This window comes from Astatotilapia calliptera, chromosome 2 (genome assembly GCF_900246225.1).
Source record: "Astatotilapia calliptera chromosome 2, fAstCal1.2, whole genome shotgun sequence".
NCBI classification, from domain to species: domain Eukaryota; kingdom Metazoa; phylum Chordata; class Actinopteri; order Cichliformes; family Cichlidae; genus Astatotilapia; species Astatotilapia calliptera.
In genome coordinates, this window is record NC_039303.1 from 16,894,069 (window position 1) to 16,918,709 (window position 24,641).

A 24,641-nucleotide genomic window follows, 5' to 3' on the forward strand; every position below is an offset into this window, starting at 1 on the left:
TCGAGCTGGGCGCGGATGACGGAGGATTTCTCTTCACCCACCTCTTTCTCCGACAGCTGCCGGCTCCAGTCCGCGCTGGCCTTGCCAACTCCCCGCTATTGGCCACGAAGGATTACTGCTCCCTTGCAGAAGAGGCGGATCGCATCCTCCTGGCTACCAGGACTTTCGGCGTCCAGGCGATTGTTCAGGACTCACCAGCGTTTTCCCCCGCCCCCTCACCCATGCTCCAGGGGCCCTCCGACTCGTCCACGGTGGCCGGAATCGCTGCACGGCGGCACCGCGGAAAGGGGCTTTGTTTTTATCACCAGCGTTTTGGAGCGAAGGCACGGCGCTGTCTCCCGCCTTGCAGTTTCCAGACCCAGGGAAACGGGCATGTCAGCACTCTGTAGCAGCCGCGACTGCTGGCAACAAGGAAAGGCTGCTTTTCTTAGAGGACTCACGCTCGGGGAGGCGTTTCCTGGTGGACTCCGGCTCACAGAAGAGCCTTCTTCCCCCGGCTGGCTCGGACAGGCTAGCTGAGGGCTGCGGGCCATTGCTAACAGCGGCTAATGGCTCTTCCATCAAAACCTTCGGTGAAAGGTTGGCGACTGTTTGCTTTCACGACCGTGACTTTCAGTGGAACTTTGTTGTTGCTGCTAGCTCTGTGCCTATAATAGGCGCTGATTTTTTTTGTGCTCACGGACTGCTGGTTGATGTTGCTAACAGACGTTTAATCGATGCTGTGTCATTTTCCTCATTACCCTGTTTGACTCGGGGTGCTCAGCCCGTCGTGCATGCTAACTCAGTAGATTCGGGTGACGTTTTTCAGTGTTTGCTTTCTGAGTTTCCCTCACTCTCTGTCCTCACTTTCTCGAGCACGGTGACGAAGCATGGGGTGGAGCATTACATAACTACAGTAGGGCCCCCGGTGTTTGCACGCGCGCGCCGCCTCGACCCTGCCAAACTGGCTGTCGCTCGGGAAGAATTTGCCACCATGGAGCGTCTGGGCATCGTGCAGCATTCGAACAGTGCCTGGGCTTCTCCGTTACACATGGTGCCTAAATCTGATGATCGGTGGCGAACTTGTGGGGATTTCCGTCATCTTAATAATGTCACAGAGAACGATCGTTATCCCATTCCCCACATCCAAGATTTTTCCGCCCATCTTGCGGGGACCTCGGTATTTTCGAAGATCGATTTGGTACGGGGATATCACCAGGTTGGCGCGGAGGATGTCCCCAAAACCGCCATAATTACACCTTTCGGCCTTTTCGAGTTTCTGCACATGCCGTTTGGCCTGAAAGATGCCGCCCAAACCTTCCAGCGGTTGATGGACTCGGTCTTGCGCGGGCTGCCCTTTGTTTTTGTATATCTTGATGATATACTGGTGGCCAGCAGCTCGAAGGAGCAGCACATGTTCCATCTGCGTCAGGTTTTTCAGCGTATGGCAGAGCATGGACTGATTATTAATCCGTCTAAATGCCAGTTTGGGTTGCCCGTTCTCGATTTTCTTGGGCAGCGTATTTCCGCCGAGGGCGCGGTTCCGTTGCCTGACAAAGTCCGAGCTGTTTCGGAATTTCCGCGTCCCACGAATGTTAAGGCACTGCAGGAATTTTTGGGGATGGTGAATTTTTACAACCGTTTTCTCCCCAAAGCGGCACATCTGCTGAAGCCCCTTTATGGGGCGTTAAAAGGTAAGAAAGATAATGACTCCGTTGACTGGTTTCCGGAAAGCATCCAAGCGTTTTCTAATGCTAATGCTGCCCTTCTGGCCCACCCATCCCCCTCAGCGCCGATTGCGTTGACCACGGATGCGTCGGACATAGTGGTGGGTGCAGTGCTGGAACAGCGAATCTCGGGTGTCTGGCAACCGCTCGCCTTTTTCAGCCGTACGCTACGTGACAGCGAACGCAATTACAGCGTTTTTGACAGGGAGCTACTGGCGCTCCACCTGGCGACTCGTCATTTCTGTTTTTTTCTCGAGGGTCGTCACTTTACCGCATACGTGGACCACAAACCCTTGACGTTTGCCATGTCCAAGGTTTCTGATCCATGGAGTGCACGCCATTTCTGAGTTTACCACGGACATTCGGCACGTGGCTGGTAAATCCAATCATGTGGTTGACTGTTTGTCCCGTGCGCTGGTTTCTCCCGTCTTTCTCGGCATAGACTACTCCGCCATGGCTGCCGATCACAGCAGTGACCCGGACATCCTCGCGCTTAAATCCACCCAGACGGGCCTCATACTAGAGGACCCTGTGCAGGACGGTGGTCCCCTCCTCGTCTGTGACGTTTCCACCGGCCGCCCTCGCCCAGTGGTTCCCGCTTCCTGGCGTCGTCAAGTTTTTGACTCGGTACATGCTCTCTCTCATCCAGGGGTCCGGGCCTCTGTTAAACTGGTCAGCTCTAAATTTGTTTGGCCAGGCCTTCGCAAATCTGTTAAGGAATGGGCGTCGGCGTGCATTCCCTGCCAGCGTGCGAAGGTTCATAAACACACCAAGGCGCCCCTGGAGCCGTTCTTCATACCCGGCAAACATTTCGATCATGTGCATGTCGATCTGGTGGGTCCTCTGCCGCAGTCACAAGGTTTTACGCACCTTTTGACTGTTGTTGACCGGACCACCAGGTGGCCGGAGGCGGTCCCCCTGGCGTCCACTACTGCAGCAGTGGTGGCCAAGGCGTTTTTGTCAAGCTGGGTCTCGCGTTTCGGCCCACCTGCGGACATTACGTCAGACAGAGGCCCCCAGTTCATTTCCGTGCTTTGGTCGGCCATGGCTGATGGACTGGGGGCTAAAGTCCACCGCACAACCGCATACAACCCGCAAGCTAATGGGATGTGTGAACGGTTCCACCGGTCGCTTAAGGCTGCTTTTCGCGCCTCCTTAAAGGATGGCAATTGGGTTGACCGCCTCCCGTGGGTTTTGCTTGGGCTGCGCTCTGCGGTTAAGGAGGACCTCGGTGCTTCCCCAGCTGAGCTAGTGTTTGGTCAGCCCCTCCGCGTGCCTGGAGATTTCTTGCCCGAAAATCCTTTTCCTGACACCGTGCCTGACACCTTTGTTCCAAAGACTTTAGAGACTGCTAAGTTTGTTTTTGTCAGGCACGATGCCCACAGGACACCGCTGCGGCCGCTGTATGACGGCCCATTCAGGGTTATTGAACCGGGCCAGAAACATTTTGTTTTGAATTTTGGAGGTCGAAGGGACACTGTGTGTGTTGACAGACTTAAACCTGCACATGTTCTTCCGGACAGTAATGTAGTGCCGGCCCAGGCCCCTCGCCGTGGCCGCCCTCCTTCGATGGGGTTGACAGACTCTGGTTTTCCCCCCAGGACTACCCCCGGACCACCGGCGTTTGAGCCTCCTCCTGCCTTTCCTGCTCGCCTTCACCAGCCTCATTCACAGGATGGACCTTCCTCTGCCTGTTCTCTCCCTCCCAGGTTCAGTCGTTCGGGTCGTTTTCTTAGACCCAGGGTCCTGGACTGAATAGAGACCTAACTGTGTGTTCGGGGGGGGGGGGGGGGGGGGGGGTGTATGTGTGGCAGACCACCAGGTGGCTCCACTCACACCCAAGTTGAAGGGAAGTATTGGGGTTGAGATTTTGGCGCTCACTATATGTGAAGTTCTGAGAGTCAGTTAATAAAGTTGGAGTGAGACACTGAGACCTCTCCTGTCGTTATTACATACCTCCACACACCGTTCAATAGCTGAGCTTAATCTTACAGAGAATGATTGTTAGAGATATTCTTTTATCAAGTACTCAGATGCAATGAAATATCACTCAGACACTTAATAAGGGTTTTATCAGTCACTGCAGTTTGTCCGGCGCCTGGACATTTTTTCTCTAGCCACCCATTTTTCTTTCTTATTATTTTTTATTAGCTCATAGATATATTTACATTTACACACACACATACACACCCGTGGTGCTTTCTCTGGCACGAGGAATGGGAGAGGCTATTGACACGGCCTTCTACTTTCAAGCTAGCCTTGAAAGCGGTGTCAATTTTATGTGATGAAACGCAACCTTTTCCCGTTCCACCAGAACTCGAGCAACCAACGGTAAACAATTCGGTGGAGTAGTTCAGCCTCCTTAATGTGCTGTAAAATCAACTTACTCCACCAACAAAACAGTAAAACAACAGATCATACGCGTAATGAGTATTGTTCTGGGCAACACTGTGTCTTTCTACATTGCTCCGAGCCCTTTTTCAGGCGAGCTGTGTGTAACTTTTCTACCAGTCCTTTTTCAGACGAGACTGTTATACTATCCTGTCGTATTTTGACATAAAGCTTGCTCCAAGCCCTTTTTCAGGCGAGCTGCGTAACTTTTCTACCAGTCCTTTTTCAGACGAGACTGTTACTAAGCTGTCATATTTTGACGGGAAACTATTTTATGTACAGACCACAGGTTGCCTCAGTCGTTTTGCGCAAAATGTGGGTGAGTGTTAAATATTCACCTGAGTTATTGTGTGGTTGTTTTGGTTTCCTCCCTCAACCCCCGAAGTCGTGGAGCTCTTATAAAAACGCTGGCCAGAACCCGAACGTCACGTCTCTGGACTTTATCCTCTGCCTGGAGAGGAGTTGACAGCGTGGGCTTCTCACGACGTCAGGACTTGATGAAGGTTTCCTATTGGAGCATTGAAAAAATATCAATGTCCCTCCGGCTCGAAGGACCAATTAAATGTTAGAGATATTCTTTTATCAAGCACTCAGATGTAATGAAATATCACTCAGACACTTAGAGCAGTTTTAAACGTGCACGGGTGAGAGACTCAGGGAGAGACTCACACACCTCCTTGGTGCAGTCTGGCTTTATTTATACACATCATGAAGCATACAAAAAAGGAAATATCATCCTTATCTTGTCAAGAAAACAGGTGTGGTTGATCAAAAAACTTCGTGTTCTCTACAAGGTTGTTTCTTACTCGTGGGTGGCAGTTTCCTGCTAGTGTGAAGGCAAACAGTGACAATGTGAAGGCAAAGACTGATAATGTGAAGGCAAACAGTTTCCGTTATAGAGTAGGGAGCCAGCAATTAAAATATGCAGCTGGTTGAGTACAGAACAGAAATATAAACACTCTTAGCTGATTATTATATGAATAATAAAACCTTTAAAAACAAAAATACTCTGACAATGATCAAAGCTCATGTAGAAACAAACAAACAATTTTCTCCTTCATTTCTGTCAAACAAAGCTGTATGACACGTTTCCAGTGATTAGTATCATGGTTGCTAGGCAACCTGCGCAGCGCAACGGAGGCTTTTTTTTTTTTTAAACTTTATTGACAAACAACAGTATCAGCGCAACGGAGGCTAGACTGTCCCATTTCACAAGCCTCGCACTTCCGGCCTTAGCGGTCTTTGAGTACGCGGCCCTTGAGGATCGTTGAGGCTGCGTACTTTAAGGCTGCAGACCCTGAATTGGGAGACAGCCAACAAGTGGAGATCAACGATCACCGGTGTCACGTCTGCACAGCTGTTTTATACGTAAGCTGTGGGACGTAGCCGGGCGTGCCGGGGTGTCTTAAAGAAATATCCACACGCCACGACCAAGGGGGGTCGTACCCCGTACATATGGAATATGTAACAGTGTGGTCTCGATATGCTAGAGAACCTCATAATTCATGCGAAAGTTAAAAATTAATTTAAGGGAAACGGTAGAACTTATAGAAAAGCTGAATTAGACAGTAGTAAAAGAAGAACAGGAGAACAGTTTAAAGGTGGAATGGTGGTTCTAGGAGAAAGTATGTGGAAGCAGTTAAGCTTCAAAAATATGCCACTTAGAGCATTTTATGGGATGTCTGCTATCCACTTCAATGGGAGCAGAAACTGCATGAAAAAATTAACATAGCAAAAAATATAACAGTTATAACCACCAAAATTTATAGCTGGAAAGAGCAGAATTGACAGAAACTGTAAAAATTTAAATGGGCATAAAATGGTAAATGGTAAATGGCCTGTATTTATATAGCGCTTTACTAGTCCCTAAGGACCCCAAAGCGCTTTACATATCCAGTCATCCACCCATTCACGCACACATTCACACACATTCACACACACTCATAAAAACTGAGGGACTAGTTAAGCGGCACAAAACGTACGGAAGCAACTAGAAAAAGAGAAATAAAGAGAAACAGGATCTCAATAAAATCTCTAATAATCGGCTATGTACCACAGGCCTTCAAGCTGGCTGTAGTTAAACCTTTACTTAAAAAGCCATCTCTAGACTGTCTCAGCTATTTATAGGCCAATCTCCAACCTTCCTGTTAAGTCAAATTGTTGAATGTTGTCATTGAGTTTCTTAAATTTGTAAAGTCTTGGTTCAAGCAGTAGGATCAAAGACATTCTTTTGTCTCTGACCATCTCTCCAGTCACTCTGGTGCTGGGGTGAGGTTTTATTAAAATTTTCAAATTCAAATTCAAATTTTATTTGTCACGTACACAGTCATACACAGTACGATATGCAGTGAAATGCTTGGACAACTGCTCGTGACCTAAAGAAAACAAAAAAGGAAAAGGCTATGAATAAGATAGGAAATAAATATGAAAAATTAAAAAGGGAAATAAATATGAAAAATTAAAAAGGGTAAATTTTACTAGGAAGGAATAAAATATAAATTAAGGTTAAAAAGGAAATAACTGTACAACACAAATTAGAATGAAGGGTAAATTTAACTGGGAAAGAATAAGATAAAATATATAAATTAAAGTTGAAAATAAAATAACTGTACAACAAAATACACAATATAGAACTATATAAGAATGTATGAAGAAATATAAATAAATATATATACACAATAACAGCAGCTGTACAAGTATTAACTGGAAATGAAGAATATAATGTCCAGTGTTGTGCAATCCACATTATGTCTTCTGCAGTGCAAATATGCTTAAAGTGATTTAAGTGATGAAGTGAAAACAATGTCCAGAATGTCCAGTGTGTGTGTAAGAACTGTATGTGTATATTATTGATACATCCTATTTGAAAGATCTGTTTCTTGTGTATAAGCTTCCTGCTTTTATGATCCTTTTGGTGAGCAGGAGGTCTCACACACACACGCACACGCACACGCAGTACCTTGTCTTTTGCAACCAAGGGGGTTCTACGGTGGGAGTTGCTTGTGTTTTATTGTGTAAACTGTAACTATCATGGGAATAAATAGCTGCGAGGCGAGCTGCTCTTTAGGGATGGGTACCGGTAATGGCACCGGTTCTGACATAAACTGTAGTAACCAGACCCAAAAGCACACACATTTCAGTGCTTTATTTTGGTGCTTTTTTTTTTTCTGAGATGTCATCCACTTTAGATTCTAGCCAATCATTTTACCTTTCCAAGGATAGTAGGCGGGCCCAGGTACGTACGTTCTTTTAGAGCAGAGCTACAGATTAAAAACGCCCAAGGCGAAGCAGTTAAGAGTCTGTCTGTACTTCACAGCAAAAGATGCAAACTCAGCAGCCTGCAACAAGTGCTTTATGGTGATACTGTGCAAAGGAGGTAACACCTCGAATCTGATGAAACACCTGGCAACGTATAGCATTTTGTTAAAAGCCGAGAAATGCACCGTATTTGATAGCTTGCTGCGAGACCTCACACTGAGCACATCTACTGCGGGTGTGGTGCCTGTTATCAGATGTGAAGTTAGCAACATCCCCCAAGAACCCGAAGAGGAGAGTCCTGGCCCCTAGCGCTGCCAGTGTAGCAGAAATGATGACGGATGATGATGGCAGCAGCAGCCGTTCTTCTCTGCGTGAGTAGCTTAATGTTGTTCGTGTGTAATTTACGTTGAGTAGGCTAACCACGTTATTACATTAATGCATGTAAGGTGAACTAGCAAACACCGTCGTAGTTACATGCGCCTGTCTTCTTTTTTGATGGCAGATGCTCCCTTCACTCTGGCCAAAAAGGCTAAAATGACCAAAGAAAAAGTGGGAAACAGCTAAACATGAGAGGTTTTTGGACAAAGTTGGTGTTTTTTTCCCCCATTGATTAAGCACTGCTTCCAGCCAAGAGTGATACCATAAATCCCCTATAGCTGCAGAAAAGGCTAACATTGTTATCTTTTTACAAAAAACAAAACAAAAAAAAAAAAAACAGCTGAACATGAGAGGTTTTTGGACAAAGTGTGTGTTCTCCATTCTTTAAGCACCAGTTCAAGCACCGTTTAAGCACCAGCACCGTTTCAAATGTACTGGTTTGGTACTGGTATCGGATAAAACCTAAACAATACCCATCCCTATTGATGTCACAGGACCATGACAGAGTGATGTAGATACACAGGTACCGGAAACTGATGATCAGGGGCTCATAATTCCTTGCCTGCTTTGTAGTGAAGTCTATGATCAGCTCCTTAGTCTTGCTGACGTTTAGGAGGAGGTTGTTCTCCTGGCACCAGTTCTCCAGGTTCTTAATCTCCTCCAGGCAGGCCTTCTCGATGTTCTCAGAGATCAGGCCCACAACATGTGGGAGTGAATGTGAGTGCGATTGGTTGTCCCCTGTCTATGTGTCAGCCCTGCAACCGACTGGAGACCTGTCCTGGGTGTACCCTCCTTTTCGCCCTAAGACAGCTGGGATAGGCTCCAGCAAACCTGAAAAGGAATAAGCGGAAGTGAATGAATGGGTAGGTTAAGCTATGAAAGGGAAAAGAAGTGCCCTCCTTGAAAGCCTGGATTTCCGTGCTGACAGATACTCTTCACCTGGAAAGGAACCGCTTCGTTATAAAGGACAAACTGGAGGACTTGGATCAGATTTGGGGGCCACTTATTGAGCATCTGGAAATTATGAACAAGTGAGAGCTACTGTGTGGACTTCACCATAGGTTACAATAAGCTGATAGCACTCTGGGATAAGGTAATTGTGTGGGAGGGGTGTTTTTCCCCCTTGTTTTTTGGCTACCCTTTTTGTTACTTTCCACTTTCTTGGTTGTGTGTTTTGTTTTTTGTTTGTTTTCCCCCTTTCTTGATGATAAAAATATAAAAAGGAAGCAATGTCAGCCTATGGGGCAATTTGTAATTGTGTGGATGCTTAAAGCATCCACACTATTGAGTTCCTTCTTGGTGTTTCCGTACACTTTTCGCCGTGGATCTACTTCCACAATTTTTGTGCTATTTTCACCGTTCAAATTTTAAACTATTCTGCTATTTCTGTTAATGATGGCTATATCTTTTGGTATTTTTCACTATTATACTTTTTAAAATATTAAGCTTTTTTCCTTTAATTTGAAATGAATGGGAAACTTCTGCAATTCTGCTAAAATTTGCTTGTTTTTGAAACTTAACTACTTCCTCATATTTTCACGTAGAACAACCATTCAAACTTTAAAATGTTCTCAAATTATTGGGCTATTCAGGTATAAATCAGCTTTTTCAAAGCTTTTACCGTTTTACTTTTATTCCTCTTAAAGTTTTGAGTTGCCAAATTGTGATTTTTCACAAAATACATGCGTTGTTATGGTTGCTATACTCTTGGCTTCCAGTGTGCCACTGAAGGTTTTGCAGTTTTCTCTTCATGTCCGAACAACTTCTTGCTACTTGCTCAATTTTCACTCAACTTCCACAAATTATACATCAAAATGTAGGTATTTTTGCTGGCTTTCAGGAAATGTCACTATCATTGTTGTGGGACTTATAGGATCTTTGCAAATCTCCTCAGACCAACACAAAGTCGGAAAACTCTCCATAGAAAGTCAATGGAGAGTTTGTTCAAAATCACCGCTTGATTTCTGTAATGAGAGGCATATTCGAATCGTCATATCTCCTTAACGAAACAAACTTAAGACATGAGGCTTGTCCCAGTATATCTTCAGACACTCCTGACGCTCACAATTCAAGAATTTCTTTCTCACCTATTACCGTTCTGAAATGAGTTAGACTTGTTTGAGGGTAGGAAATTTGTCCTTCGCTCAGATTTCAAACTCTGGAAATGAACCACTTTTTTCTCTTGTCATAACTTTTTGTTGGATTTCCACAGAGACCTGAAAATTTCCATGACTGTTCACCAAAGCCTGCTGTCTCTTACGGTGAAAGAATGATATTGATACTCCAAATAGATTTAGAGTTAGAAAGCGTTGTTTGAGGGCAAGTCAAGGCAGTTTTTGCTTCGCCTCTACTCAGTTATGGTGCATTACAAGTCAAATATCTTTAATAATTCAGATTTTAATGATAAATTGTCAACACTGGAAGATTCCCCCATCTCTTCTGAACAAAATGGTCTAAGAATGACCGTTCTAGCCTCTACGGTTAGGAAATTACGGCCATTTGTTTGAGGGGAGTCCGCACTACGAGAAATAGACTGCAAAAATCAGCTGTCCATTTTGCTTTTCCAATTTTTCTGTTTAAGTTATTACTAGTTCTGCTATTTTATAAGATTTGTGCTAAATATAGTATTTCTGATTAATTATAGTTTTTCTACCAAATCATAGTACAGTATTTTTGCTTTTTAAAGGATTTTTATGGGATATTTATATTGCTTAATATAGTATTTGTGCTTTTTATAAGATTTGTGCTTAATATAGTATTTGTGCTTTTTATAGGATTTGTGCTTAATATAGTATTTCTTCTTTTTATAATATTTGTGCTAAAACATAGTATTTCTACTAAATGTAGTATTTATGCTTAATCATACTATTTGTGCTTTTTATAGGATTTGTGCTTAATATAGTATTTCTGCCAAATGATAGTATTTGTGCTAAAACATAGTATTAATTTAAAATTACAATATTCATACTTCATCACAGTGTCTCTGGTAAATCACAGTATTTCTACTATGTTGTACTATTTTTCTAAATCATAGTGTTTCTGTAATGTTCAAGTATTTTTGGCTAAATATATTCTTTCTGTTATCTTATACTATTTCTCCTAAAGTCTTGTATTTTTGAGAAGTTATCATGTTTCTGGTAAGTTACAATATTTCTGCTAAGTTCTGCTATGCTATTGTATTTCTGCCAAGTATTATGTTTCCTCTAAGATATTGCAGTTCTGCTAAGTTATTACATTTTAGCAAAGTTCCTTTGCTTCTGCAAAGTTTTTACAATTTCTGCAACTTTTCAGCTTTTTCAGCTAGTTTTTGCATACAGCTTCAGCTTTAAAGCATCCACACAGCATTTTCGCAGGAAATGCAAATTTTTCTAGTTGTTACTTGTGCTTCACAATAAAATATTTGAAGATAAATAAAGAACGTTTTTTGGAAAACCAAACAAATAAAAACACACACGACATTGACTTGAGAGCAAGCCTGAGGATTTGTGCAGTTGTAGCATCCAGCCTGTGAGGGGCAGTAGTGTTTCACCTCTGCCTATTACTAACAAAGAAGAACAAAGCAGAAGTGACCTACGTTTCCGGGGCTCGCGGTGATCGCAACGTTTTGTGGTTGTTGTTTTTATTTTTGTTGTTGTGGTTTTAAGTTTTCAGGAGATAAACATGTATGACCAGGATGAAGGTGAGCTGCACAGCTGTAAAACGTCATTACGTCACATGGTGGATAATTTTATTTGCATTTATTTGGTAATTTTATTAACAGGACGTGACAGAGGAGCTAACCCGTGCTACAGCTAACCATTTTAGTAATTTCTGAGAGAACAAAAGCTAGTATCACTCATCCAAACAAACACCTGTCACACAGGTACGCGTCAGCCTCACGCAGATCACGAGCCTCACCTGATTCGTGTGCTAACATCAGCTAAAAGCAGCGGGGCTTTGTGTGAGCTAACAGGCTAAATGCTGCTAATGCACGAGGACCCTTTATTTAACTTGATTATCGCTGCAGACGTTTACACTCAGCGTTACTGTGACACTACACCCACAAATACTACAATATATAAACAGTACCACAGTATAAAAGCGAACACTTATATTATGTGTAAATTCTGCGGTATAAAAACTGTGTACAATCCGCCATATTTACACAGTATAAACACTGCATAAAGAAAGCTGGACCGTGATCAGAGATTGATCAGCAATGGAAGTAAATGTTGACCACAAGATAATTGACCGATCTATCTTTAAGTTAAAGGTGAGAGGTCATTACCCAGTTTCTCAGGGAGGCAAAGCTACAGGCAGCAGGTCAGTTCATCCTGTCTTCTCCTCCTTTTAACCTGTAAAGGTCATGAAATGAAAGAGATGATGAGAAAAATAGACGTGTGGTGTGCTGAGACACACTAGTCTCCTTAATTACGTAAGGCTGAAGGGCTGCGGTGTTAAAACTACAAAGTGCAGAAGATGGACTACAAAATGTCTTCCTTCATCACAGGTGTTTTACAGGTTGTGATAATGAAAATGTCCCTTCAAAGACAGGACAGGATGTCTGCAGCAGCTCAAAACACTCAGCTGTCTTTATAAATTTCCTGGAATAACTGAAGAGGCTCAGGTTTAGGACTCAAAGACAGGGACAAAGTGTTTTTGCAGTAGACTAACAACACAAGTATTTGTAAGAGATTACTTTCAAGAGCAGAATATTTAAATGAGCCACAATAACTGGATTTGTTCCACAAACTTTAACTCTTAGTAAATAGTGTGTTAAGCAGAGTGTAATAGCTGATTTGATCATTTATGATTCATTGGAATGAGGGGGACGAGAGAATTGTAATCAGCTCAAAGCTGTGAGAGTAGGGCCAAGACTCATCACTTAAGTGTTTCAAAAGCCAAGCTTGGATTTTATGAAACAGTTGTTTGAGCTCACAGGGAGTGTCATCTGTAGTGTGACAAATGAAAGTCTGTCAGACTGCAGCTGTTAATTAGATTCTGTGTGGGCTGGAAAACACTGAACGTTGGATTTAGCCATCATCACCATCGTGCGGTCAGCAGTTTGGAATCAGCTCTCTGATGAACCCTGAGGCTCAGTCTTCAGGACCTCTCACAGTTCATATCAACAGAGTTCTCCTGATATCACTAGCTTCAGGCTGTGTGCTGCATTTGCCTGCACTCAGACAGGAAGTGATGTCATTACACTCGACTCACACAAACAGGAAGTTGACTTAACAGATCAGATGTGTTGCTTCTGATTGATCAGTTTGCGTGATCAGAACCAGTGAGTTAAAAACAGAACGATCAATAACTTTCCTGTGAGATTGTTATCTGTTTTTATTGATGTATCTGATCAATTCACCAGTTGTTTAAACTGATCATTAAACTCTATGTGCAGTTATCTGTGAAAAGGAAGTAACCTGAACCGACAATCTGTCATTGATTGATCGGTGAAGCTTCAACGTCTCAGTATGTGTATTGCTCACGTATATTTATCCCTGCTGTCTCTGTCAGATAATCAGTATGATGAAGATGATGATGAGATCACTCCTGACCTGTGGCAGGAAGCGTGCTGGATCGTCATCAGGTAAACTCACCTGTGTGTCCTTGTGGAGATGTAGTGATCATCTGTTCTTACAGGAAAAATATTATGGTGAGTCCACACAAAGCGCGGACCGAACGGCACGTACACGGACCCGCCATCGGTGTTCAAAGCTGACAGCTCAAAGGTCTCTGATGCTGCAGGTGTTGTCTCTCTCTGAACCAGCAGAAAAAGAAGATCAAACTATGTTTCTCGTTTGATAAACATCATTATTAATTCCCTCTGACTTTGGTTAGTTTTCCATCTCAGATCTCTGTTTTTTGCATTATTCACCCAACAGCAATGTTCCCTTTAAACTGCGCGCATGTTAGAGCTGGGCGATAGAACGATAACGATATGTATTGCGAAATAACTTTTTCTCGATAGAAAAATTAAACTATTGCGATAGACCTCGCCGCGCTTGTCCTCTTTAAAAAGAAAAAGAAAAAAAAGAACAGCCAATCCAAATTAAGTAGTAGCAGAGCCGAACCAATCACAGCCGCAGCGTCACGTCACGTGACTTGTTACGTACAGCACAAGTGCCAAGCCGCACATGTGTATTTGTTTGGGAAGCAGCCAGCCACCGTGCCGCTGGGTAATGGAGGAAATGAGTGTGCCGACTAGAGAAAAATCAACCGAGCATGACCGAAGGTTACCGAAGAGACAACAGATGATGGTTCCAATGCCGGAGAGATTGTCGAACGGAAGAGCCATAGAAGTTCCGTAGTGTGAAGGTATTTCGGCTATTTCAAGTCTGACAAAAAACAGAGTAGCGTTCACTGTAAACTGTGCCGAAAGCAAGTCTGGAAATACAATAAAGCGGTGCATGCTCAATCTCTGACTGGAAGCGCTAATTCGTCATTCGGCTTTTGTCAGACTAAAGTAACTGTTAAAACTGGTTGAAAAGCTCAGCTATACAACAAGGAGAGATTGAGAATTTCCTTTTAGTTCTCAGTTTATTTGATATTGACAAAAGTTAGTCAATTTTGTCTGTTCTTCTGTAAAACTAAGATTTATTTTTAGAATTAATATTTTGTTTCTAAGTGGAATTGACAATTTAGTAGCCTGTTTTGTTTGTTCTATTTTGAAACTTAAACGCTTCAGCGGCTGCCTTTTGTGTAGTTTGCAATATTTGCCTTTATTTATCTGAAAAAGTCTCATGTTCCTTAAGTACATCTACCCTGTTGAACTTATTATGGGAAATAAATATATAAAATAAAAACAAGCTGCTGATTATTTCACATTTTACTTGTGAGCAACGGCACATTTAAATCTTACAAATATAGTTATTTGGCTTATATCGTGATATATATCGTTATCGCCTGAAATGGAAAAAACCTATCGTGATATGAAAAAATCTTATATCACCCAGCTCTAGCGCATGCGCAATTGCGCACTGCTGGCACGGTCTCTGTGCACAGAAAACAATCTAACCTGAATTGAAATTAAAATAAATACGTTAACAATTCTGTTTTGCAGTGTTAGTCAGTGAGTGACTGAACGATGCCACCTTATCCCATAGTCCAGCCAATGATGTGATTCACATTCATATATACGTAGCTAATCAACATCGTTGACAGGCTATGACAGCGTCCTTATGGGCCGACACCGGTGTTTTAGCTAGCAAAGCGGCGTGGCTGATGTGGAGTGAAGCCACGTTAATGACAAAGTGTACAACCATTGGAGATGTGAGCAGGACAGACGGAACAATTGACGGTGTGTGGACTTTATACCAGTTTTAATTTTGTGTTGATAGGCCACGTAAAACCAGAATTATGATGAAAATATCTGCAATGTTTGGTTTTCTTCCTGAATACTGTCGTTGTTTATATTTACTGCGGGAAGAAATGGTAAAAACGGCGTTTTATAAGGAAAACGCTCGAAAGCACTTTCCGCCTGTGAGCAAAGACAACACCAAAAAAAACCCCACCCTTTCCTATTGGTCGAAAAAAGTACCATGTCGACCAATCAAAAAATGATATGGCAACATGGCATTTAGTTGTTTAGGAAGGGGGAAGTTTTAGGAGTGACGGCGGTGTTTTGAGATGTGAGAGATTTGCGACGTCTAGCTCAAATCTTGTGTAGTTAGCGTGTAGTGTAGTCAATAGTTTTGTTGTGTGTGTCAGAACAATGAGGCGACTACTGAATGTTACAGGTGTTACAGCAGTGATACATCTGCTGCTGTCAGGCCTGCAGGTATCAGGCTGTTGTTCTCCTTTATCTCATAGTGGACAGAAATTATTTTTGGAGTGGCACAAATAATTTGTGTGGCATTAGATTTGATGCAGAACAGCTGATTGTTCTGTAAATAGTTTGTTTATTTAAAAAACGCCTTGGCTGCATTTTTAGGTAAACAGCTGCAAAAATCTTTGTTGTTTGCAAAACTCAGTTACTTTTTAAAAGAAGTAACTATATAATTAATAGCCCAACATTGGTCATTATTTACTGTATTTTGCAGACAGAGTTACAGGACTCTCTCCCAGACCACAGACACAGACTCATAATACAAGTCAGAACTTTGTAAAAAAGAAGAAAGTTTTGTTTTCAAAATTGGAGTTCAAGTTATTTTTACTTCCAATAGTGTTAACATGCTACACAGGTCATGAAATAAATTTTTTAATTTTCATTGTAAGTGGGCTAAAGCAGTTAATTAAAAGTAGTCTAACATAAATGTACATGCTGTAATTTGATTATTTTAATAAACCATTGTTATGACCCGTCTAGGGCCAGGCAATAACATGAGTGAGGCACTCGCTTCCCCCCCCCAAGACCCAAGCAGCCACAAGAAACAAATCCGTTAGTTACAATGTGGTTTATTTACAATGTGAAATAAAGGAACCAAAACGGGAGTGTCAACACTTCAGGGTGAGCCAGGGCCAAAGCAATAAACAAAACAAATCTACACAAATCCCGCACCCCTGACCTTACCAAAACAAAGTCAAAAATAAAGACAGTCTGACCTCCTTAACTAACTCAAAACAGGAGAAAACGGGTGATCAAAAGAAACGGCAGCTCACCCCTACCCACTCCACTTCCACAACTTTTAAGCGCACTGCAGCCAGCGGCTGCCACAGGAATACTGCTGGGTCATGAGGAGAAACGCCAGGACCTCTCCCACTGTAGCACTCCAGCCTCCTTTTAATGGGCGGGTCCTCCTGCTGGAACCAGTCACGTCGGGGCAGTGTATCCACGCGCCAATCGGAGCAGGGCCCTGGCACAGCTAAATTAACATAAAAAGACACAACACCTGCACAAAACAAACACATGGACATGCAAGTTCGTAACACCATGTAACTTGGATGGATTCGATGCTGGCGTGACCACAGTGCACACGTCTGCTGTTGCTCACAGTGGTCCAAGGGACTACTCAGGGAGTTTGTGTGTTCGCTTAGACACATGAAAAATTAGAGGGAACATTGCTCACCAGTCTACCGTTTTTTACAGCGCTGGCGGCTGCTGTGTTAGGTTTTTTTTTTTTTGGGGGGTTTTTTGCAAGCAGCCGTTTTAACGCCATGCAACCTCAGGTTTTTGGCCTGCTTGGATGTTCTATCAAAAATTGTGCTCTGTTGTGTATCTGATGAATGAAAGCCAAACCAGTAACACACCACTGAAGTTGCAGCATTTTTACAAACCAATTCTGGTTCATCTGTTTCATTTAACGATCCGCTTTCCCCCTTCTCATTCTCCGTCGCCGCCATGCTTTTTCCACCATTTGCGTATGAAAACAAAGGCACTGTCTTTTGCTAACCTGGCAGATTGCGCTGCAGCAGTCGCAGCTGGTTTGTAGACACAAGTATGCGAACGTGCCATTTCCCCCCGCTATTTTAATGATAATCGTGCACAGAGGCTCAGAGACACACTGACACACACATGGAGATGTTGCAAATGTTTGAAAACGTAAGTTTGTGGAAAGAACTTTGCAAAGACACATTTGACAAAGTCTCTGCTTCCAGTTTTGACTTCTTCTCCTCCTCATCAGGGTGTATGATGCAATATTGTCTGAGTGGCGACACCTATAGTTTTGGAGAATACTGCAGCGCCTTCCTGCGCCTTAACAGCAGGTAGAAAAGGTTGCATCTGACGCAGGGGTGAGTGAAGCCACCACTGCAGGGGGGATATATTGGCACCTTAACTATTTACACCCCAATTTTGTGCTTTGGTGCTTCATCTAAACTCTGTAGCACTTATTTGTCACACCAAATATACCTGATCCTGGAGATAAAATACTGTGAGAACCTCCCTTAATAATGTCAGAAAGCCTTCCAAGAAAACAGAATATCAACGTCGACTCTGCATTCACCAACAAGCTGAATCAGTTCTACGCCTGTTTCGAGGTTAGCCAGGCGGCTAATGCTATCTACCGCCTAACTACCGAGGACAGTGACGTCATCAGCGAGAGACCGGTGACCAGCATCGCGGAGCATGACGTTTGAGTGGCATTGAGGAGAGTGAACACAAGGAAAGCGGCGGGGCCAGACGGCATCACCGGCCGTCTGCTGCGCTGCTGTGCTGACCAGCTAGCAGGTGTGTTCGCTTACATCTTCAACGAGTCCCTGGCGAAGTCTGTGGTCCCCACATGCTTCAAAAGATCCACCATCATCCCTGTGCCCAAGAACAGCAAACCATCATCCCTGAACGATTACCGGCCAGTTGCACTGACCTCTGTAGTAATGAAGGTATTTGAGAGGCTGCTGAAGAACATCATCTCCTCCTCCATCCCAGACACCACAGATCTGCTGCAGTTCGTCTACAGATCCAACAGATCCACAGAGGATGCCATTGCCCACGTCCTACACACTAGTGATGTGCGATACCACTGATTTCCTTTCCGATCCGATACCAAGTACTTTTCAGGGTGGTATCGACGATACTGATCAGATACCGATACTGTAACAAAAAATAATTTCCCCCAGGGATCAATAAAGTATTCTGATTCTGATTCTGATTCTGATTTATACAAAAAAACTTATTTTATTTATTGTATCTCAAATTATAGCGTCATAATGATTACAGGACATCAGATTACTTGTTCTTATCACTTAATAATGCAGAGTTCATCATATAGAAATAAAAAAAAAACTGAAGTTATGCGCTATTTGAACACGTTGCCTGCCTGCAGCACTAAAGGACTCTGTGAGAGACGTGTGTCTCGCCCTAGCAGCACCTGTCCCTCTCCTCCTCTTCAGTTCGTCTCAACATACGCGCCTCATATTCTGTGATATGATTTACTCTGAGGTGTTTGACAAGGTTAGTGATGTTGCCACAACCAAACATGCCAACCCTCCCGATTTTTCCGGGAGAATCCCGGAGCCACCATTCTCCCGAATTTCCACCTGGACAACAAAATTGAAAAACCATATTGCAGAATTCATAGCGCAGCCGAGCCAATTCCAGTTTCCAACAATGGTGGCAGTTACTTAGTTTTAATATTACTCTTCTTTCTCTTTCTGGGTCGCAAAAAACCCAACTTTTAACATGTTTTCAGGTGAGAATGTAGCTGTGTAAACTTCAAATATCTGAGCCGATCAACACATCGTCTTCAAACCCCCGCAGGCTTTCACTACTTGGGTTAAACATGATATATAAGTCACTTTGATAACTTAAAAATGTTATTGTTTGGCTTTTTCAGTGTTTTGTTTGTTCGTGAGTAAATCGGTTTGGCTGAGATTAAAGTTATTAGATTAGATTAAATTAAATTTAACTTTATTAATCCCTCAGGTGTGTTCCTCCGGGGTTTTCACACTGCTGAATAAACATCAAACAGAAAACTAATTAAAGAAAGTGTGAGACGCCAGCGCCCGGTTATATTTTAGATAGCAAGGAGCAGACGGCTGAGTTTCACTCCACCGAGGGAACTCAAGACGTACTACCCGGCTTTCTTTAGACCGGGAAGGGCGGGTCCTCAGGTGGAAGCAGCCTCTGAATTTGGACACCCCCGCTGTTTCGGTGACATTTAACGTATTTTATCTGATAAATAAACCCTGTAAAATGTGCCCTTTTGATTGTCTCCCTAATTCTGAGGTCTCAAGGTTGGGAAAGTATAGCCACAACACCTCACTCTTGGAGCACTTTTTTGCCACATGTATCGCAAACCATGTCTCAGCTGTTTGTGGAGGTAAAATACGTCTGCACAATTAGGCTCAGCTATTGTTGTGAGTGCGCGCGCCAAGGGACTGCGAGTCATTTATACAGCCGTATTTCGCACATGACTATGAAAGGCAGAAGAGGAAGTAGTTCCTTTGAATGTAGACAATCCGAATGTTATAGTTTCCTTCCACTGTGTTGCTGTTAATGATAAACTACAAATTAACCCTAAATTACTAAAAATATCGATATTTTAATGTGAGAATCGATTCTAGAACATAAATGACTGGTATCGGAGGAATCTATATTTCAGGATCGATCCGCACATCACTACTACACACCACTCTCAGCCACGTGGACAAGAAACAGGGTAACTATGTGCGAATGCTGTTTGTTGATTACAGTTCAGCGTTTAACACAATAGTGCCCTGCAGACTGTTCACAAAGCTCAGGGATCTGGGACTTAACAGCCGTCTGTGTGCATGGGTGTTGGACTTCCTCACTGGCAGAACTCAGGTGGTGAGGGTGGGTAGATGCGTCTCTAACAGCATCACCATCAACACAGGAGCACCTCAGGGATGTGTCCTCTCGCCACTGCTCCACTCCCTCTACACTTCAGACTGTGTGGCCACCCATGGCTCCAACACCATTGTGAAGTTTGCTGACAACACAGTGGTGTTGGGTGCCATCTCCCACAACGATGAGGCGGCCTACATGGATGAAGTGAAGATTCTGGCATCATGGTGCCAGGACAATCACCTCCAGCTGAACGTCGGCAAGACCAAGGAGCTGGTGGTGGACTTCAGAAGGAGTCAGCACAGAGACAAGGACAGAGAGACTCAAGAGGAGCTTCTATACCCAAGCCATCCGGGCCCTAAACACACACACCCGCCCTCTCACATCATCTATAATTGACTGAGACACGTGTGTGTGTGTGTGTGTGTGTGTGTGTGTGTGTGTGTGTGTGTGTGTGTGTGTGTGTGTGTGTGTATGTGTATATCTTTGATTGTAATTGTGCAATATTAAAATTTAAAAAGGTCACACTAATAATATTAATATATATATATTAATATTATTAGTGTGACCTTTTTAAATTTTAATATTAGAGTTAATAAAGTTAATAAATTTTAATAAAGAGTTAATTTTTTTGTCAGCTGTTATATGCAGTAAACTATTTAAAAACCCTGCAGTTACTGAAATGGAAACCAATGAGCAGCTCAAATTGAAAATTCTTGTTTTTCCCTCTTTTGAATATTTATTATTGCTCATTTATAAGACAAAGTTATTTCTTATCTTACCGGATTAGTAAAATAATCCATAGCTGCAGCCCTAATCCAGAATAAGAGTCTGGTTAGATCCTATATATCTACGACTGCATGTTCTCCCCATGTTTGCGTGGGTTCTCTCCGGGTACTCCAGCTAGTGGGGATAGGTTAACTGGAAGTTCTAAATTGTATGTATGCGTGAATGGTTGTCTGTGTCTATCTGTCAGCCCTGCGACAGACTGGCAACCTGTCCAGGGTGTACTCTGCCTCTCGCCCTAAGACAGCTGGGATAGGCGCCGCCATTGTGGACCCTGAAAGGGATAAGCGTGTGTTATCTGGCTTCATGGATAGATAGTTGGGCGTATCGAACGCTGCACTGAGGTCTAGCAGGACAAGCACAGAGATAAGTCAGAGGCTATAAGAAGATCTGTTGCCACAAATCTGAAACTGAATTAAATGATCATCTGCTCTGTAGAACAGTTCATGTCTGCCATTTTGAACTCAGCTGCAGGTAAGGAATCAAAGTTGTACCAACACCAGACCAGCGCTGGTCTAGTGATCAGTCCACTGATCAACATTGAAGTATCGATCAGAGACTGGACAGGTAGATGTTAAGCTTGGGTCATGCGATGGCCTGACAGGGTATTTTTTTTTATTTTTTTTACTGAGTGCAGAATCTGGCATGAGCCTGTGAGGTTCTGACGGGGCCAGCACAGCTCTTATTTTGATCTCTCTCTCTCTCTCTCTCTCTCTCTCTCTCTCTCTCTCTCTCTCTCTCTCTCTCTCTTTCTCAGCTCTTATTTTGACGAGAAAGGGCTGGTGCGGCAGCAACTAGATTCCTTCGATGAGTTCATTCAGATGTCTGTTCAGAGGATCGTGGAGGATGCTCCGCCCATCGACCTGCAGGCTGAAGCTCAGCACACCTCAGGGGAGGTGGAGGAGCCGGTGAGTACCACCAGGTGTGACTGAGAATGGGGGGGGGGGGTCGCTCTGTCACGTGGGGCGACGTGGCTCAAGAGTTGGCAGTTCGTCTTGTAATGGGAAGGTTGCCGGTTCGAGCCCCAGCTTGGACAGTCTTGGTTGTTGTGTCCTCGGGCAAGACACTACTGCCTACTGGTGGTGGTCAGAGGGCCCGGTGGCGCCAGTGTCCGGCAGCCTCGCCTCTGTCAGTGCGCCCCAGGGTGGCTGTGGCTACAATGTAGCTGCCATCACCAGTGTGTGAATGGGTGGACGACTGGATGTGTAAAGCACTTTGGGGTCCATAGGGACTAAGTTAAGCGCTTTACAAATACAGGCCATTTACCATTTACATCACCGACATCACTGTGTTTTTGGTGTAGCCTCGGTATCTCCTGAAGTTTGAGCAGATCTACCTGTCTAAGCCCACCCACTGGGAGAGAGATGGAGCACCATCTCCCATGATGCCCAACGAGGCACGGCTGAGGAACCTGACGTGAGTTTTACCTCTCGCCTGTCTTTGCTGTCATTTCCTGTTCACCCCTTCTCATATCCTGTCCCATTTCACCTGCCCCTCAGGTACTCTGCGCCACTGTATGTGGACATCACAAAGACAATCATCAAGGAGGGAGAGGATCAGCTGCAGACGCAGCACCAGAAGACCTTCATTGGGAAAATTCCCATCATGCTTCGCTCCACGTACTGCCTGCTAAGTGGCCTGACTGACCGAGACCTGTGCGAACTCAACGAGTGCCCATTGGACCCTGGAGGTTACTTCATCATCAATGGGTCAGAAAAGGTGTGCTTTGACATCATTGCGTGGCGAGCTGCTTACTCGAGAGAACGATGATTCTGCTACGCCCGCACGCCGTGTCCTGCTTACAAGCTAACAGGCGCACATTCATGTCTTTGCATTGTTTTACATGGAGCGTCATACACTGATACCGCATCAGTGGCATCAGGCAGCCGTGTAAACAGATGTGTCACTGTTTCCAGGTGCTGATCGCTCAGGAAAAGATGGCCACCAACACGGTGTACGTGTTTGCCAAGAAGGACTCGAAGTATGCGTACACCGCAGAGTGCCGATCCTGCCTGGAGAATTCATCCCGCCCAACCAGCACGATCTGGGTCAGCATGATGGCTCGAGGAGGGCAGGTGAGTTACCTGGAAGCAGGAAGTGAAGTGAGCACCCAAGCCGGGCTGCGATTAACTGAGAAGAGCTCATAACATTGAGTTAGAGAGATGAGCGATGCTCTTATTTCTGTTGTTGGAAACAGAACGTTGTCTGCCAATTGACCCAGACCACTGATTGTTGATTGCTGTTAATCTCTCAGGGAGTGAAGAAGAGCGCCATAGGTCAGAGGATCGTCTCCACGCTTCCCTACATCCGACAGGAAGTTCCCATCATCATCGTGTTCCGGGCACTGGGCTTCGTATCGGACAGAGACATCCTGGAACATATCATTTATGACTTTGATGACCCTGAGATGATGGAGATGGTCAGTCTGCGACGCATTAATGATTTTTTTTGATTGTCTCAGTCTGCAGGTAGTAACTTTTAACCCCGCCTACTTCAGGTGAAGCCCTCTCTGGACGAAGCTTTTGTGATCCAGGAGCAGAACGTGGCGTTGAACTTCATTGGCTCACGAGGCGCAAAACCCGGTGTGACGAAGGAGCGACGGATTAAATACGCAAAGGAAGTCCTGCAAAAGGAGATGCTGCCACATGTCGGCGTAAGCGATTTCTGCGAGACCAAGAAGGCCTACTTCTTAGGGTGAGTCACACCTGAGGCTGGCTGTCGCACCTGAGGCTGACCTGAGTCACGCACTTGACAGGAATCCTTCTGTGTTTGTGTTTTCAGGTACATGGTGCACAGGTTGCTGCTCGCCGCTCTCGGCAGGCGGGAACTGGATGACAGAGATCACTATGGCAACAAGAGGCTGGACCTCGCCGGGCCATTACTGGCCTTCCTGTTCCGAGGGTGAGGACTCTCTGTTGTCGACCATGCAGATTTTGTGTACACGCAGGTTCTGTTACTCAAAGAAGGCTTTCCAGTGTGACGCTGTTATTGTTAATCAGCTTTCTGTTTGGAACTCGCAATCTGATTGGATGAAGGAATGACATCATTCTTCTTCTCCTCCTCATCAGCATGTTTAAAAACCTGCTGAAGGAAATCAGGATCTATGCTCAGAAGTTCATCGACCGCGGGAAGGATTTCAACCTAGAGCTCGCCATTAAGACGCGTATCATCTCTGACGGGCTCAAGTACTCTCTTGCCACAGGTAACTGGGGTGACGTGAAGAAGGCTCACCAGGCCCGAGCCGGCGTGTCACAGGTAAGCCTACCTGTAAACTGATGCTCACTCTGAAATACAAATGAAAGCCTGACACCTGCCGCTCTACCTCCACTGATGCTCATCATTTTTGTGTTCACAGGTGTTGAACCGTCTCACCTTCGCATCCACACTGTCTCACCTGCGCCGGGTCAACTCTCCTATCGGTCGAGATGGAAAACTGGCGAAACCTCGACAGCTGCACAACACGCTATGGGGGATGGTGTGTCCGGCCGAGACGCCCGAGGTAACGCACACCTGGCAAGTTGTAAGATTGGTTCACCTTTAACACAGCGATCCGGCGTATTGATTGTGGAGTTGATGGTTTGCAGGGTCACGCTGTGGGGCTGGTGAAGAACTTGGCCCTAATGGCCTACATCTCTGTGGGCTCGCAGCCATCGCCCATCCTGGAGTTTCTGGAGGAGTGGAGCATGGAGAACCTGGAGGAGATCTCACCTGCGGCCATTGCAGAGTCCGTGACCATTTCATAGTCAGACGAGGTTATTAATTACCCTGCAGGTGTGTAATGTGTGTCCTGCTTTAACATTTTAGTGCCACTAAAATCTTTGTGAATGGCTGCTGGGTGGGAATCCACAAAGATCCAGAACAGCTGATGAATACACTGAGGAAACTCCGCAGACAGATGGATATCATCGTCTCTGAGGTAACCACCGTTGCACACATCCACACGCGACCAGTAATCAATA

General features: G+C 44.4%; 1 protein-coding gene across 3 annotated transcripts in view; it reads left to right on the forward strand.

Moving 5' to 3' along the window:
• The first annotated feature begins 11,257 nt into the window (after window positions 1-11,257).
• The window catches only part of polr2b (RNA polymerase II subunit B), a 31,171-nt gene continuing 17,787 nt past the window's right edge, over window positions 11,258-24,641 (forward strand). For 2 of the 3 annotated variants that reach the window (XM_026185633.1, XM_026185643.1), the window contains exons 1-13: window positions 11,258-11,412; window positions 13,230-13,302; window positions 21,440-21,590; window positions 21,986-22,098; window positions 22,182-22,401; window positions 22,599-22,757; window positions 22,937-23,101; window positions 23,180-23,376; window positions 23,464-23,583; window positions 23,751-23,937; window positions 24,038-24,181; window positions 24,267-24,406; window positions 24,487-24,598. In XM_026185633.1, the coding sequence (XP_026041418.1) occupies window positions 11,394-11,412; window positions 13,230-13,302; window positions 21,440-21,590; window positions 21,986-22,098; window positions 22,182-22,401; window positions 22,599-22,757; window positions 22,937-23,101; window positions 23,180-23,376; window positions 23,464-23,583; window positions 23,751-23,937; window positions 24,038-24,181; window positions 24,267-24,406; window positions 24,487-24,598 (1,800 nt within the window). In that variant the 5' untranslated portion in view covers window positions 11,258-11,393. The remainder of the gene's footprint in view (window positions 11,413-13,229; window positions 13,303-21,439; window positions 21,591-21,985; window positions 22,099-22,181; window positions 22,402-22,598; window positions 22,758-22,936; window positions 23,102-23,179; window positions 23,377-23,463; window positions 23,584-23,750; window positions 23,938-24,037; window positions 24,182-24,266; window positions 24,407-24,486; window positions 24,599-24,641) is intronic. The other variant, XM_026185649.1, reaches the window with a different exon arrangement.